The 14179-nt window shown below is 58.9% G+C and overlaps 1 protein-coding gene across 1 annotated transcript in view; it reads right to left on the minus strand.

Moving 5' to 3' along the window:
• KCNQ4 (potassium voltage-gated channel subfamily Q member 4) overlaps positions 1-14179 on the minus strand; it is a gene marked incomplete at its 5' end in the record, with an annotated part of 59301 nt that overhangs the window by 6973 nt on the left and 38149 nt on the right. The window contains 5 exons of the mRNA XM_006164957.3: positions 538-637; positions 2850-3070; positions 9403-9564; positions 11177-11265; positions 13150-13245. Of these exons, the coding sequence (XP_006165019.1) occupies positions 538-637; positions 2850-3070; positions 9403-9564; positions 11177-11265; positions 13150-13245 (668 nt within the window). The remainder of the gene's footprint in view (positions 1-537; positions 638-2849; positions 3071-9402; positions 9565-11176; positions 11266-13149; positions 13246-14179) is intronic.

The following is a 14179-nucleotide window of genomic DNA, read 5'->3' on the forward strand; positions in this document are numbered from 1 at the left end:
GGGGGGGGGGGGGTGGGGGGAGGCGGAGGGGGGGGGGGGGGGTGAGAGGAGACGCAGAGGTGGACGGGGGTGAGAGGAGACGCAGAGGTGGACGGGGGGTGAGAGGAGACGCAGAGGAGGACAGGGGGTGAGAGGAGACGCAGAGGTGCAAGGAGAAAGCATGTAAGACAGACACTGAGAGAGACAGGCAGATGATGGTGCCCAGCTAGGCAGGAAGAGCAACAGAGCAGAGAGCCTGACACAAGGCAAGAGACAGAGAAGGGAGAGACACCACGAGGTGGAGGACACCACGCATGTCAGGAGAGGGGCCCTGGTGGGCAGCCATGCCCACCGCACCACCAGAGCCAGTCCCTCAGATGCAGCGAGCAGGAGCAAATCCTCCTGGGAGCCATATGCCACCTGCCCACCTCTGCGCTCCAGATGGGCACCAGCTGGCACCCTGGGAGCTAGGCCAGGCCGGGCCATGAGGGCAGGCCCCAGTGGGGAGCAGCTGCGGGTGGCAGATGGAACAGTGCTCACCTCGGGCCTCGGTCTCACCTGACAGAGCGGATGACCGTCTTCACAGCAGGCATGACGTCCTCCACCGTGAGCTCACACTGGTAGCTCTTCTCCTCTGCCACCTCCTCAGAGGGGCCCTCTGAAAAGACAGGGAGGACCAAGTGGTGGTAGCAGAAGAGGCCACTCCCGCCCCCACTGCCACATGCCAAACCTCCACTAGAAGTGCCAAAAGGTATACAGGCTCGCAAAGGGTACAGAACCTTCCCGGGAGCACAGAGCCACCCAGGCTCCTGCCTCTCTGCCACTGCCCTAGCTGCACTATCTTGGAGGAAAACCCAGTTGGCTTCAGGCTTATCTGCCCATGGCCAGGTGAGGGGGAGCTGCTCTGGGGCACATCAGGCCTGGCTGGGAACAAACATTGCACACAGCATTGGAAGAAGGCCCTGGACTCACCACATAGGACCATGAGCCCAGAGCAAAGGGGTTTGACGCCTCCACAGGGAATCACACACCCAGTCTTCCTTCCTTCCTTCCTTCAGCTGGGAGGAAGGAAACCCAAGGGGCTGGCTTCCCAGCTCTGCCACCAGGGAAGGCCTTGAAATCAGCATTCTTCCTTGGCTGGGGGAAACCGCCTGTCCACAGCTGGTACCCATGCTGCAGAGAGGGGATGCTCTTGCTGTGTAAACTGCATTCTCACGGCAGGTCTCCATCAGAAAAGTTGAAAAGCCCCTGCTCTGCAACCTGTCTCCTGCCTTGACAATGAAGGAGGAACACGTTTCTTTCCCTCAGGAGCCAAGGGCAGGAGGTGGCAGGAGGCAGAGCAGTTTCTAGGACAGGGAAGGTCCCAGCTACCGGCCATGCCCAGGCATCTATGGGTCAGCGCCCAGAAAGACTGGGTTGTCAGGTCCTGTAACTTCCCAGCAGCATCTTGAGGGCTGACACAGCACAAACGGAGGCAGCATGGCTGGGTCCCCTCCCTCCACGGCCAAAGGGCTTCCTGTCCCCACCTCCATCCTTGTCACTCGTCACCACGTTTTCCCACCCAGGGGCCTGCAGAATGTCAAAGCTGGGAGGAGTTTTCCAGGGCACTCGATTCCCTACCACACAGAGACTCCCTGGGATGGGACAGGGTTTTCCAGAAGAGGCCGCCAAGGCTCAGAGTGGGCACTATCTTGCCTAAGTTACAGTGCAAGTCACTAGCAGAGCCAGAACTCAAAAAAGTAATCCCTCTTGGGCCAGCAAATGGTGTGGAGGTTAAGATACTGGATCCCACATGGTCAACTGTGCGGTTCGAGTCCTAGACTGGGCAGCGTGAGAATCACACCGGGTACGTGTGTGCACCCAAAATCCCAAGAGGAGACTGGAGAAGGGATTGCAGCATGGTCATCCTCCTTGGGGGGATGTGATTTCTCACTTTCCCTCTCTCTCTCTGTGGTGAATGCAAGGACCCTACAGGAAAAACAAAACAAAACAAAACGAAAAGAAAAGTGACCCATCTCACAGATAAAAAGCAATCCCAGGTTAGGCAGTGGCCAACCAGGCAGCTTGAATCCTGAAACTGGTAGTCTGAAAAACATGCCAGATGTGTGTGCATGTGTGCCCCAAACCCCAAGAAAATGCAAGAAAACGGAAGAAAAGAGACTGCAGCGTGGCTGCAGGAAAGCACTTCCCGGGAAGTGGCTGCAGGAAAGCACTTCCGAGGAAGTGCTTTCTCACTTTCTTTCTCTCCCTCTCTCTCTCCAGCAAGTGCATGCACCCTATAGCAAAAAGGTTTTAAGTGTAAATAAGTGAATGAATAAATAAATAGCAACCGCCACCAGGTCCACAGCCTCGTACTTCAGTGTCCAAGTCTATAACTGGGGTGAAACAGACCCGCTTCTCAGGTCACTGGGAGAAGTGGATAGCTAACCCTCTGTGGGACTGGCCAGCCAGCCAGGCCGCAGCAAACTCCTCCCAAAGCACATCTGTCATCAGCTAGCTTCGTTGAGCAGTTACTATCTTCCGGAAACTCTTCTATTCCCCTTCCATGGGTTATCTCATTGAATCTCCACAATAATCCTAAGAAATAGATACTACCATTGTCTCCACTTTACAGACAAGGAGAGTGAGGTCACTTACCCAAGGCTGGACCGCCTGGCCCTAACGCCTGTGTTCTTAGCCAGTCCCCAAAGCCGCCCTCCACATCAGCATCTGATTCTCAAACCATCTGATGCCCATTTTGCAGAAGAGCAAGTACCGTGCTGCCTGGTTTATGGAACAGACCCGTGCTCGGAGCCAGGACTAGAGCCAGGCAGACTGTCCCCACCCCTGCCGTCCTCAGCATGCCGTCCACCCCAGACCTCCAGACTCACCCTCAGCAGAGGTTCGGGGTTTGAGTCTCAGAGAGGCCCGGAAGCGAGTGCGGTCATTGAAGCTCCAGCTCTTCTGCACCTTGGTGGGGCTCGTGGCCTCCCCCACCTGCTCGCTGCTTGGCGAGGTGGGCATTGGCGGAGGTGCCAGGTGCTGCTTGGAAGGACCTGTCCGCCGCTGGGAGCTGCCCATGCGGATCCGGTCCTTGATGCCCATCCGGCTGCTGGCGGGCAAGGCAGGGCAGGGAGAGAGCCAGGTTAGCTGGAGCAGGGTCATGGATGAGTAGGGACAAGGCTGACTGGGGACTTCGGGTGGCTCCCGGGCTTTGATTCCCCACTCAGTGAGGACTTCCTGTCATGGGACAGGATGTGATGAGGGAGGCCCTGACTCCCACAGGAAACTGATTCAGGGTCAGTGGGAGCAAATCCCCTCCCCCCTCCCACCCCATTGCCCAGACAGATAAGGGTGCACAGGAGACAGATGTCAGAGTGGAAGGAGTGAGAGGAACCCAAGAAGGGAGTCAGAGAGACAGACAGAAGGACACAAGATCCGGGCCTGGCCTAGGCAGGGGAGTGGAGGGTGGAGGTGACGACCCTGTTGAGCCCAGACAGGCTGGTGAGGGACTGAGATGCTCACCCGGCTGAGCACACGCCGTGCCCAGGGGCAGGCTGTGTGGAGTCCGTGTGTGCGTGTGACAGTGTGGGTGTGCAGGTTCCAGTCCATGTACACATGTCCATCTGTATTTCCCTCCTGCTGGGATGACCCGACCCCACACTAGCTCAGCCCTGTAGGACCCGGGGTAGCTGTGCAGGCAGTGCGCTGCCAGTGAGGTCCCCCGGACACGGACCTCCATGCAGCACCACCCCAGAGGTGTGCGGTGTGGCAGCCTGCTGAGGACTCGGGCCTGCATGTCTAGCTGCTGGGCCCACACGTGTGCCCAGGCCATGCCTGGTGCCTAGCCTCCCAGGAGGGTCCATGTTGATGACCTGTCCTTCTGTGCTCCACCTCCCTCAGCTCTGCCCGCCTGGACTAACATCCTGTCTGTGTGGTCTTGGATCCCCCTTGAAGGTCGACACCCCCACACTACTACCCACAGGCTCCCAGTTTAATAGCATCTGCACGTGTCTATGTACATGTGAACACACATGTCTGTGTCTGTATGCGCACTCAGACGTCCCCTCCCACACCCAATCCCTACCATAGCCCCTAAACCTTAGAGGAAGACAGACTGGGGGATGCCTCAGTTTCCTCAAAGTAGGCCCTGGTTAACCAGTACCTGGTAGAGTCACTCTGGGTCCAAGAGGTTCAAGGGTTCTAAGAGCTGTGTGTAGGATATATGCAAGCAGCCTCTACCCCATGCCCTGGAACGCCACTGCTGCCTCTCCTGCTGGGGTTTGCCCCTGGAGGACACCTGCAGATTCAGGGGTCTCCCCACCCAGATGCCTGGAGCCCGGCTTAGGAGAGCATCGGCCAGTCTCAGAGGAGGCCCGAGGTGGGACAGGGGTCGGGAAGGAGGTTGTGTCATCTACTCTCCGGGCCTTTCAGATCCAGAGGTGAGCAGAGGAGAGGTTCTGGTTTCAGTGGGAGCAGGACCCCCCATGCCCAGGACATGGGGCAGAGGGTACAGAGCCAAGGTGCCAAGGTGCGGGAGATCTTGAAACCAGGGGCACCTTCGGGAAGGCGGCCAGGATGTGGGGCCATCCTTAGGTGTGGGGGCCTCTGCCCAGAGGGGAGAGGTTCTAGGTCAAGGACTGGGGCCCCGAGGGTATCAGAAAGGACGGTCAGGGACAGTTCCCGCAATCCAGCATGCTTTTCACGGGCCCAAGATCCCCTTGACGTATCCCAAAGATTCCAACCAAAGTTTGAGGTTGGTTTCCCAAACTTTCCTCTGCAGAGCCATTCCTGCGGGCTCGCCTCATGCTGGCAAGCACCCCTACCCGCCCAGTCCGTGCAACCCCTCCCTGGCCCCCACTCCTCCAAGGGGGAGGAAGGGAGGAGGTGGAGGTGGCTCTAACACTTCAGCCAAGGGCCTGGAACGCCAGATCACTGCACCCAGGCTCCAGTGGCACCCTAGGGGAAAAGGGTGACCTTCCTGTCATGAGGAGTGTGCAAGCAGTGGGTGAGCTTATGCTCAGCAGGACTTTGGGGGAAGAGAGTGGAGGGTTGCACTAGAGGCTTTGAAAGTCCCTTTCCAGCTCTGATTCTGCCTTGGTGGAGGGACCTTCCAGCCTAGCTTGTGGGGCTCTGTGAGTTTCCAGCCAGCCAGAAGCCCTGGGCTCCTCTTGTACACTGATTTCCCCGGAGTGACCCAGGATGCCAGCTCTGTGGGCAGGGCCCAGAAGATGGCTCACTGCAGACTGTCTGGAGCCCAAAAGCTCAAGGAAAATGGAAAAAAAAACCTGGAATGCAGTGCGCACCCAGGCTCCCCTGGCGCTCTCAGCCACTTCGGGGGTGTGCTCCACAGTTGTCACCCCTGTCTCATAAATGTGGCAAGAAGCGAAATGACTTGCCCAAGGTCACAGCGCTCCCGTGGTGGAGAGGTCTGGACCCTGCTGTTCTCTGACTTCAAAGACTGTTCATTTTCAGGAATAAGCAATCAGGATAGGGACTTGGGCAGGGACACAACCGGGAGTGATTCTGCACATGTGCGTGAGGATATGTGGCAATGTCTGAGAATTCTGGGTGTCACACTGTGGGAGGTGGAGTGCGCCTGGCCCCTAGCAGGTAGAGCCCAAGGATGCTGCTAAGTACCCGCAATGCTTACGGTGGCAGCCGGTACTCACTTCCACAAGGAAATTTGTGGGGTTCCACAAGGAATTTTGTGGGGACTTGTTGCCTGACCCCCAGAGGCAGTCATGGTGGAGCAGAGGCGGCTGAGCCCCTGCGATGCTGCTGACAACCCCCCCTTCAGGCACTTGGATACAGTCTCATCACTGGCCTCTCTGCCTGGCCTTGGCCTTCCCGTCCATCATGCCCAGCACAGCAGTCATCTTAAAAGGGCAGGTCTGGCCCAGAAACTCCTCAGTGCCATCTTCAGTAAGTTCCCTTTCCTACAGCCATGGTTTCCAAACTCTGGTTTTTGTTTTTTTGGTTTTTTGTTTTTTTTAAGTAAGATTTTTAACTGCCCAACACAAATAGGGCCAGCATAGGAGCCAGGCATAGTATCAGTGGAAGCAGATCCTACTGAGTTTTGCAACAAAGCAAAGCGAGGCCGAGAGGGGTTGCGTGACTTGTCCAAGGACACACAGGGAGTGAGTGGTGGCTGGATGGCGCTCTCAAACCCAGGTTTTCAAGAAAGCAGCAGGCACAGGCGGCCAGGAGCCTGCCACTCATCTCCTACCTGCAGTCTCCTAGCCCACCAGGCTCCAGAGGCACCTCTGGGAAAGGCAGGGCTCCATGAGCCCAGGCTGCCAATCGCTGCAAGGCCAACAGCTCACACCAGGCTTTTGTGTTGGTCATGGCCCAGCTCAGACCCCACCTCAGCTCGGACATCCCACCCTCAGGTCCTGCCAAACTGGGCTTTTTTCTCATCTGGACTTTCACCCAGCTCCTTGCTTGGTCTGGGTCTGCTCTGTGTTCCCTCAGCCGAGCACACCCTACCCATCGCCCCCTTCTTTCAGGGCCTGCTCGGGGTTAAGTGCCTGAACCAGGCTCCATGGCCTCTGTCTCCTCCCTCTGCTGCACTCACCACACTGAACTGCAATTACTCTTCGCAGCTCTCCAGGGGCCATGATTTATTCATCACCACGTCCCTAGAGCACAGGGCAGGGCTGGCACAGGACAGGTACCAAGGAATGCAGCAGTGATACAGCTAAAAGGGCTGGGGCTCGGAGGTGGCAGAGGAGCTGCCCAGCACTGCTCCTTCAGGCATCTTCTGGGTTCTTAGGTGGGCAGTGGGAGACAGGACGCTAAACCCAAGGCTGGCAAAAGTCAGAGTAGGAAGGACTCTCAGAGAGCCTCTAGTTCAATCTGCCCATTCCACAGGTGGGAAACTGAGGTCTAAAGAAGGGGTCAGCGGCAGAGCCAGCACACAGCCCCAAGGTTCCTGTAAGTGTCCCTCCTGGCACGCTGCACCCGTGCGCCAGACCTGGCAGAGGCAGCCCCAGAAAGGCGAAGGGCTCATTGGGGCCCCGAGGCAGACGGCAGGCGGCAGGCACATGCACCTTGTCCTTGGCCCATCCTGTCCTCCTCTCCAGCCCCCAAACTGGGTGGAGCAAGGAGGAGTGGGGACAGGAGGCAGGCGAGGGGGTACCTCGGTCTCCAGCTGGCGTGGATCCGAAAGAAACTCCGTTTATTACTAAACATCTGGCTGGAAAGTTGAGAACAAGACACGAACAGAGGTTAGTGAGGGAGGGACAGGGAGCAGAGCATGGGGAGTGGCCAGGATGAGGCTGGTCCCTTGTGCCTGATGGAAAGAAGGACCCCACGCAGATCATCCTCCAGCGCATCCCCAGGACGCAGAGGCTCTCCAGTTCACATAATGTCCCCCTGGGAGCTATGTGAGTCCCCCCTGGTGTTCTATGCCTCCTCTCCAGACAGCCTGTTCCAGGGGCCGGGCCACAGGAGCTCACTACGCAGCTCCAAAGTGGGGAGCGCTGGCCCTGGCAACGGCACCCCAGGAAACCTGCTCCTCCAGCCCCATTTTCTGAGGAACAGGCTCAGCCTGGGTCCATCTCCGAGCACCACTACGGCTGTGGCGAACCAGCTGTTACATGTATTGGGGGGGCATCCTCGCTGGCCTCACAGGGTCCAGACAGCCAAGACTAAGGAGGTGGCCATTTGGCCTGAGCCTGGTGACTGTCCTGTAATTCACAGCTCAGCTCCCTGGCAGCCCTGGGAGAACAGTCACTCCACCACCAGCACCATGAGTCCCAGACACACAGACTCACACAGACACTCCAGGGCAGTCAGACACACGGTTGGGAGTTGGTGATGGCCGGCCCTTCGCTGCAATCTGTCCCTGAGCCCCGTGGAGCTCAGGACCCAGAGAAGCTGTGGGACTGGTACAGGGCTGGCCCCACTCTCAGTGCCCTCCTATTTACCCGAGGACTGGAAGCCACCGAGAGCCCAGGGCAGTCCTGGACAGGGCTGCTGGACTACCAGAGCTTCTGCCTATGAAGCATGGTGTGTGGGAATGGGACAAGAGTAAGGGCCTTTGGGCAGTGAGGGAGAAGCCAAGCAGGGCTTAGCCTGCACCATGGACCTCTCCTGAAGGGGGCTCCCAGCCTAGCCTGCGGTCATGCTTCCCACCTCCAGTCCCAGACCTAGAGGGACTTTCACTCTCCACCCACTTCCCGTCCAGTCCCTGGTCCAGAAGTGCCCCCTCTGAGAACAGGGGAGAGATGCTCCCCGCACCCTCTGTTCCAGACTCCCCCGCCACCACCGTTCTCCAGGCCTTTTCAGCTCAGAAATTCAAAGAACCCAGAGCCCCAAACTAGCCTAAACACCTTGGATTTTCTGCTAGAACCCAGAGTGACTTGATGGTTTTCTTAAGGACCCACAGCGTCAGGTGGCAGGGGCAGACTTCCACTGCACCTCCTCCCTCTGATGCCTGAAGGGTTCACCTCTGCTCCCTCCCGAGTCTGGGCCTGGGGCTCAGAGTCACACCGAGGCTCAGTGCCCAGATGGCCACCTGGCTAGTTCAGGGATGACATGTGAAGATGAGACAAAATAAAGAAATGGGTAAAGGGCAGGGGAAGGAAGAGGGGGGTTGAACCCTGGTCCTCAAAGCAGCTCTACAAGCGTCGCCTCTCTCAGGCTGGGTGAGTGGCTGGGCTTCCTGTATCCAAACATGCCTGCGCTCTCTGGAGAGATTTGTGTTGGGGTAGGCATTGTTCTTCCTTTGCTCTTGTAGGGTGCAAAGATCCAGGCTGAACAGGCCAAGGAGAAAGGGCTTGTTAGAGGTGGCCAAGTGCACCTCAGTAAGGAAGAAAGGGGGCACCAGGACCCTCCTGGGGTGAGCAAAGCTGCAAATGAAGGCTGCACCCACCAGCACGTCGGTCCCTGGACGTGTTTACGGAGGCCCTATGGCGGGCTTAGTCACAGAACTCTCTTTCCAGCGACATCTCACTCCCGGGAGGCAAGTCCAGGGTCAAGGCCCTTCTAGTGCAATATGCCCAGGGAGGGGTTCCCTGCCCTCACACCCCAGAATGGTGCCCACGATTACCTGAGCCGTAAGCACCTGTGGCCAGCGGCCTCCTCCTCTCTCCAGCTTCCCAGGAGGGATGGGGGTGCAGGGATGGAAGAGTGAGGGGGACGTGGAAACAGAGAAAGAAAGAGGACAATGGCATGAACGGAGGAGGTGATCGGAAAGGATGGCATGGACATCGCTCCCACTCAGACCCTTGGAGCCCCGGGTGACAGAAAGGTGAGTCCGACCTGGCCTCTCCACAGAGGCTCTCAGTGTGTACCTGTCTGGCCTCATGACAAGGTCCGGGCGTCCCCAGAACACGCCCAGACACCCGGTAGTGGCTGGAAGCAGGTCTGAGAGAGGATGAGACAAAGAATGGAAGAAGGGGAGAAGCAAGAGGAGGTGGTGGCCCAGGGGGCCCCTACCTTTCCCCAGGGCAGAAGGAGGTGCTGCCCGGCCGGTGGCAGGTGGCAACGGGCGGGTAACGGGAGGGCGCTCCGTCGGGTACTGGCGCCCGCCGCACCTCCAGGGGCCGTAGGCCCCCATTGCGGGCCCGCTGCACGTGCTCAAACAAGAGGGCCAGCTCTCTGCAGGAGAGGGCGCCGTCAGCGGCAGGCAGGGCCCTGGCACCACCCCTCGTCCAGTGGGCACTGAGCTCCTGAGCTCCAACCCTGCAGGTCCTGACTCTCTAGGGATCAAAACAGGCAGCAGGGGACAGGCGGGGAGACTGGCCCTCCTCCCTCCCTTCCTACGCTGGTTCCTGGGGGAGTCCTGGGGTGTGGGGAACAGTAGTGCAGGCTGGGCACAACGCCAGTGCACCCACACAGGTGGCAGTGGGAGCTCGAATCCAGCTACTCTCTGCTCCTGGAGCTAAGGGTCTGGCCATGGAGCAGTCCTGGCCAGAGGCTCGCATCAGCCCTGAAACTGTTTCCCTCCAGATCTGATTCTGGACTCGAGGGACACTGAGGCCAAGGGGGTTGTCTGACCTAGCCTCCTTCCCTTGCGGCATTCGCTCCTACCATTGGGTACTTGGAGAGTAGATGTGGGACTGCAGCTTCTCCCTAGCTCTCCAGGCCATTCCCTGTTCCCTGACCCTGCCTGCCTACTGTATGAGGAAACTGAGGACCAGGAGGCCTGGGGGACCCAGAATGTCCAGACTGAACCTGAACTGCTTAGCAGAGCACCCAGACCACCCCAACCCCTCAAACACACCGTATTTCCAACAAACCAGCCCCTGCCCCGCTCCCCAGGGCCTGGCTTGAGGGTTTCGTTAGAGCTGCTCCTGCAGAAGGAGCGTGTTCTTGTCTCACCCCAGCCCTGTCTGAGGGAGAGCTTGCCTCTGCCAGGTGGACAGATGGGGGGAACCAGTGAGATGCTCGGGGCTCCCTTTCCCAGCCCCTTCTCTCCTGGTCCTCCTCTGGGAAGCCCCCGGGGCTAGGAGGCAGGGGGAGGGGAGGAGCCAGGTGCAGGGGCGAGTGGGATCACGCAACAGCTGCTCTTGGAGAACTAATGAGGCAAAAAAAGGCCCCGCAGAAGCGCTGAGCACAGCAGCTGGCCCGGCCGCGCACCCGGTACCTGCCTGCCTGCGGGACTGAGCAGGCTCCATGGCTGCCCGCAGGACTGAGCAGGCTCCATGGTCTTCATTTTTGCCTGAGGGCCTGAGCCGGCACCTGGCTGCACGCACCTTGGCGATGCTATTAATACTCTCCTGCACAGAGCCGCCCCCGTGCAGCCGCAGCCCAGCTAGGGCTGCTGCCTGGCACAGTGAAAGTAAGTGTATGTAACTGCATGGGGACTGGGGTGGGCCTTGCCCAAGGGCTGCCATGGCCCCTGCCCATTCCACGCTATCTCCCTCCAGCTGCAATAAGCCAGGCTAAATAATGGGGATACCCTTATACCGTCTCGAGACTGAGGGAAGAGGAGCTGTCTGCGCCATCACCCTGGATGGCATCACCTGGGTGAGCACAGGGCTCCAGCACTCCAGGAGCAGGGCCAGGCCGGCGGGCAGGGCTTCACTATTGCCCCGTGCCCAGTGCCCACCCTTCCCCGGGCAGGCAGAGGCTCTGCGTTAGAGCAGAGCCTGGTTCTGTGGAGCTCCCTTGGATCTGTCACCCCTCACCAGGGCTGAGTCCCAGTCACTTGTCCTCAAGGGACATCACTACTAGCCCCCCACCCACTCCCACCACCAGCAAGGCCTACCTGAAAGATGGGAGGATACTGTCGTAGTAGTACCAGGTGGCCGTCAGGTAGGCCCGGCTCGTATCGGTGGAGTAGAGGCGCCAGGCAGCCTGAGAACATGGGGGGCGTGAGGGAAATGGAGCACCAGAAGGCCCATCAGCATCCCCACCAGCCCTCTGTCACTGAGGGAACCCCATCCCTGGGCCAGCTGAGGGTTGCCAGAGCCAGAGGCCAGGGCTCTTAGAATGAAGGGGTTAAAAGCAGGGGTTTGACATCAGGCAGATGTGGGTTTCCAAGCCCAGCTCTGCCCCTTACTAGCGTCAACAAATAAAGCAAAGCTTCAGAACCTTTTTCTCCACCTGGCAATGGATTTACTACTCCCTACCTAACAGGGTGTCGTGGGATCAGATGGGCAAACGCCAGGCTCAGTACCCGGCACACAGTAGGCACCGAATGCCAGCAGGTTCCCCTGTTAAACACGGATCTCCCTTTCTACCTTTGACTAATAACTATTCATTGTGCGTTTGAGTCATATCTTTCTCCCCGCCAGACATCAAGCTGTGTGTCGGCGACTGCTGTGTCCTCAGTGTCTGGCACACGCAGGTGTTCTGGAAATGCCTGGGGAACGAATAGCAGCTGTGGGAGTTATTATTACTGATAGCTCCACGCCGTCTTTCCCGCTGCCCGGCACTGCCCCGGGGAATACGAAGGCCCAAGCAGGGGAGGAAAGAGCATCACCCATGAGCCCCTCAGCACCCACGCACTTGCGGGGCTCTTTCTGCGGCAGGAGCGATGAAGGTCGGACAACGAGAAGGACTGGACATGCAGGCAATGAGAAGAGCTGGGAAGGCACCGTGAGTGGGGCTATCGGCGAGGGCAGGGAGACGTGGAAACTGCTAGTCAGGACAAAACAGGACTGGGCCCTGGACGCCCTGCTTCTTTGGGTGCCTCTTGTCCTCACAGGGTTGCCACCACAGACCTCTCTGGCCAGGTGCCCTCCTAAAACAGGAATATTTTTACTCCCTGCTTGCCTAGGCCCCTGGCATGGGCTGGGGAGCAGCTGCCAGAGCTGTCTCATTAATTTTGGGCACCACAATACCAGCTGTCTCTCGGCATGGACGGTGCCAGCACCTGCCCCTACGATGCCCCTTGGAAGGCCAATTCCCAGGGGACAGTGGCCATTGTGTCCCAAGGGATGCTGAGATGAAAAGGTTGGGCTGGTGGCCGCAGATAGCCAGGATGGGGAGGAGGATCCACCCTGGGGAGGAGCGATAAGGAAGGGCTGAATCAGGCTTGGGTTTGGGGTCAGTAGGCAGCAGGCAGGGGGGCAGGCAGAGGTGGCAGTGCCAGTGGTCCCTGAGCCATTTCCTGCAGGGACTTTTGCACACACCCCTGACTGGAGAGAGGCCAAGGCCGAATCACAGGGGCACAGAAAATCAGAGTCCTGGCCTCGGCCCACACCCAGTCAGAACACCCCAGCACGCAGGGAGGAAATTGAGACCGCAAGCTCCTGGATCCTGTTTCTCCTCCGTGTCTGCGGCCAGCTCAACTTTGTCGACTAAACACTGAGGTCCTTTAAAGTCCCGCTCTGGGCCATCCTTCTTCCTTTGTATGAGTGCTTGTGGGATGAATGAATGAATGAATGAATGAATGAGGTAGGAGCGGAGCAGGCTTTCTGATGGCTGCACAGCTGGCAGAATGGGGCTGTCTTTCCCAGGGGCCCAGGGCCATGTAGCACTGGGCCGGAGTTGGGCAATGGGCAGTTCTGGCTAGCCCAAAACCAGGCGTTCGGTGCAGGGGGACATTTCAAAGTTTGTGACAATCACAGTTAGCAGCCCTGGCTGTGACTTGGCATCTGACCTCAGGTCACCTCCCCTGCTGAGCTGTAGGGTGGAGTCACGGTTGTGGTGCTGGGACACACGGGTCAGCAAGCATGGCTGACATGCCCGTTCAGTCATGGCGCCCTCTCCCAGAACTCCCCGGGCACCTTGTACCTGGATGAGGTTGGCCGCTGGCATCCTCCGTTTCTCAAAGTGCTTCTGCCGATGCTGCTCCTGGACCTTCAGGGCAAAGCCGGAGCCTAGGATGCCCTGGGGGAGAGGGCATGGTTGGAAGCAGGTGAAGGGCAACAAGAGGCTGCCAAGGTGTCTCCAAACCTGCACATTTGAGTTGCCTCCAGCTACTCAGGCAAGTTGGTGACAGGAGTGAGTAGGTCCCCACCGCCCTGCCTCCCACCAGCCCAGCACAGGGGAACTCACGGCAGGCAGGGCAAAGAAGGAGATGCCCAGTAAGGCGAAGCCAGCAGCCAGAACCCTGCCCAGCCATGTGTGTGGCGTCTTGTCACCATAGCCAATGGTTGTCAGAGTAATCTACAGACACAAATGGGTTACCCACAGGTCACAAGGGCCATCTGCAAGACTTGTTGAGGACACATGGAGGTGTAAGCCTGGTCAAGAGGGGAAGGGCCCAGTGGTCACCCACGGGGGGCTGGTTAGGGCATGTCGGTTCCCCTCCTCTCCAGTGCTGGTCGAGGGACAGGGGTACAGGTCCCAAGGGCTTGGGGTGGTGGGTTCAGTGGAGGCACACGCACATCCACTAGAGCAGGTTGGGGGACTGGTATAGGGCTGGCCTCCGGGGATCCCTGCCCTAGTGCGAGAGGACAGAGGCAGTCCTCAGCACTGCGTTGGGGTCACAATGGGCAGACCTTGGGAAGTGCCCAGGGAGGGCTCGGGGAAGAAGGGCACCCAGACCCTAACGCACCGTCCCCCACCAGAGCGAGTCAGCGTAGGAGGAGAAGTCGGAGTTGGCGTCCTTCTCGGCCAGGTAGACCAGGAAGGAGGCGAAGATGAGCACCAGGAACCCGATGTACCAGGCGGTGATCAGCTCCTGCGGGGACAGCGGAGAGGAGCAATGGGGGACAGCTCTGCCTACCTGGGGACGCGGAGGTCCCAAACCTGCCTAGGGGCCATGTTCTGGAAGGGGACAGACAGTGGCTCTGCTGGCTTTTCTTTCTCAGCCCTCCCT

Source organism: Tupaia chinensis, unplaced genomic scaffold (genome assembly GCF_000334495.1).
Source record: "Tupaia chinensis unplaced genomic scaffold, TupChi_1.0 Scaffold143758_1, whole genome shotgun sequence".
Classification (NCBI taxonomy): Eukaryota; Metazoa; Chordata; class Mammalia; order Scandentia; family Tupaiidae; genus Tupaia; species Tupaia belangeri.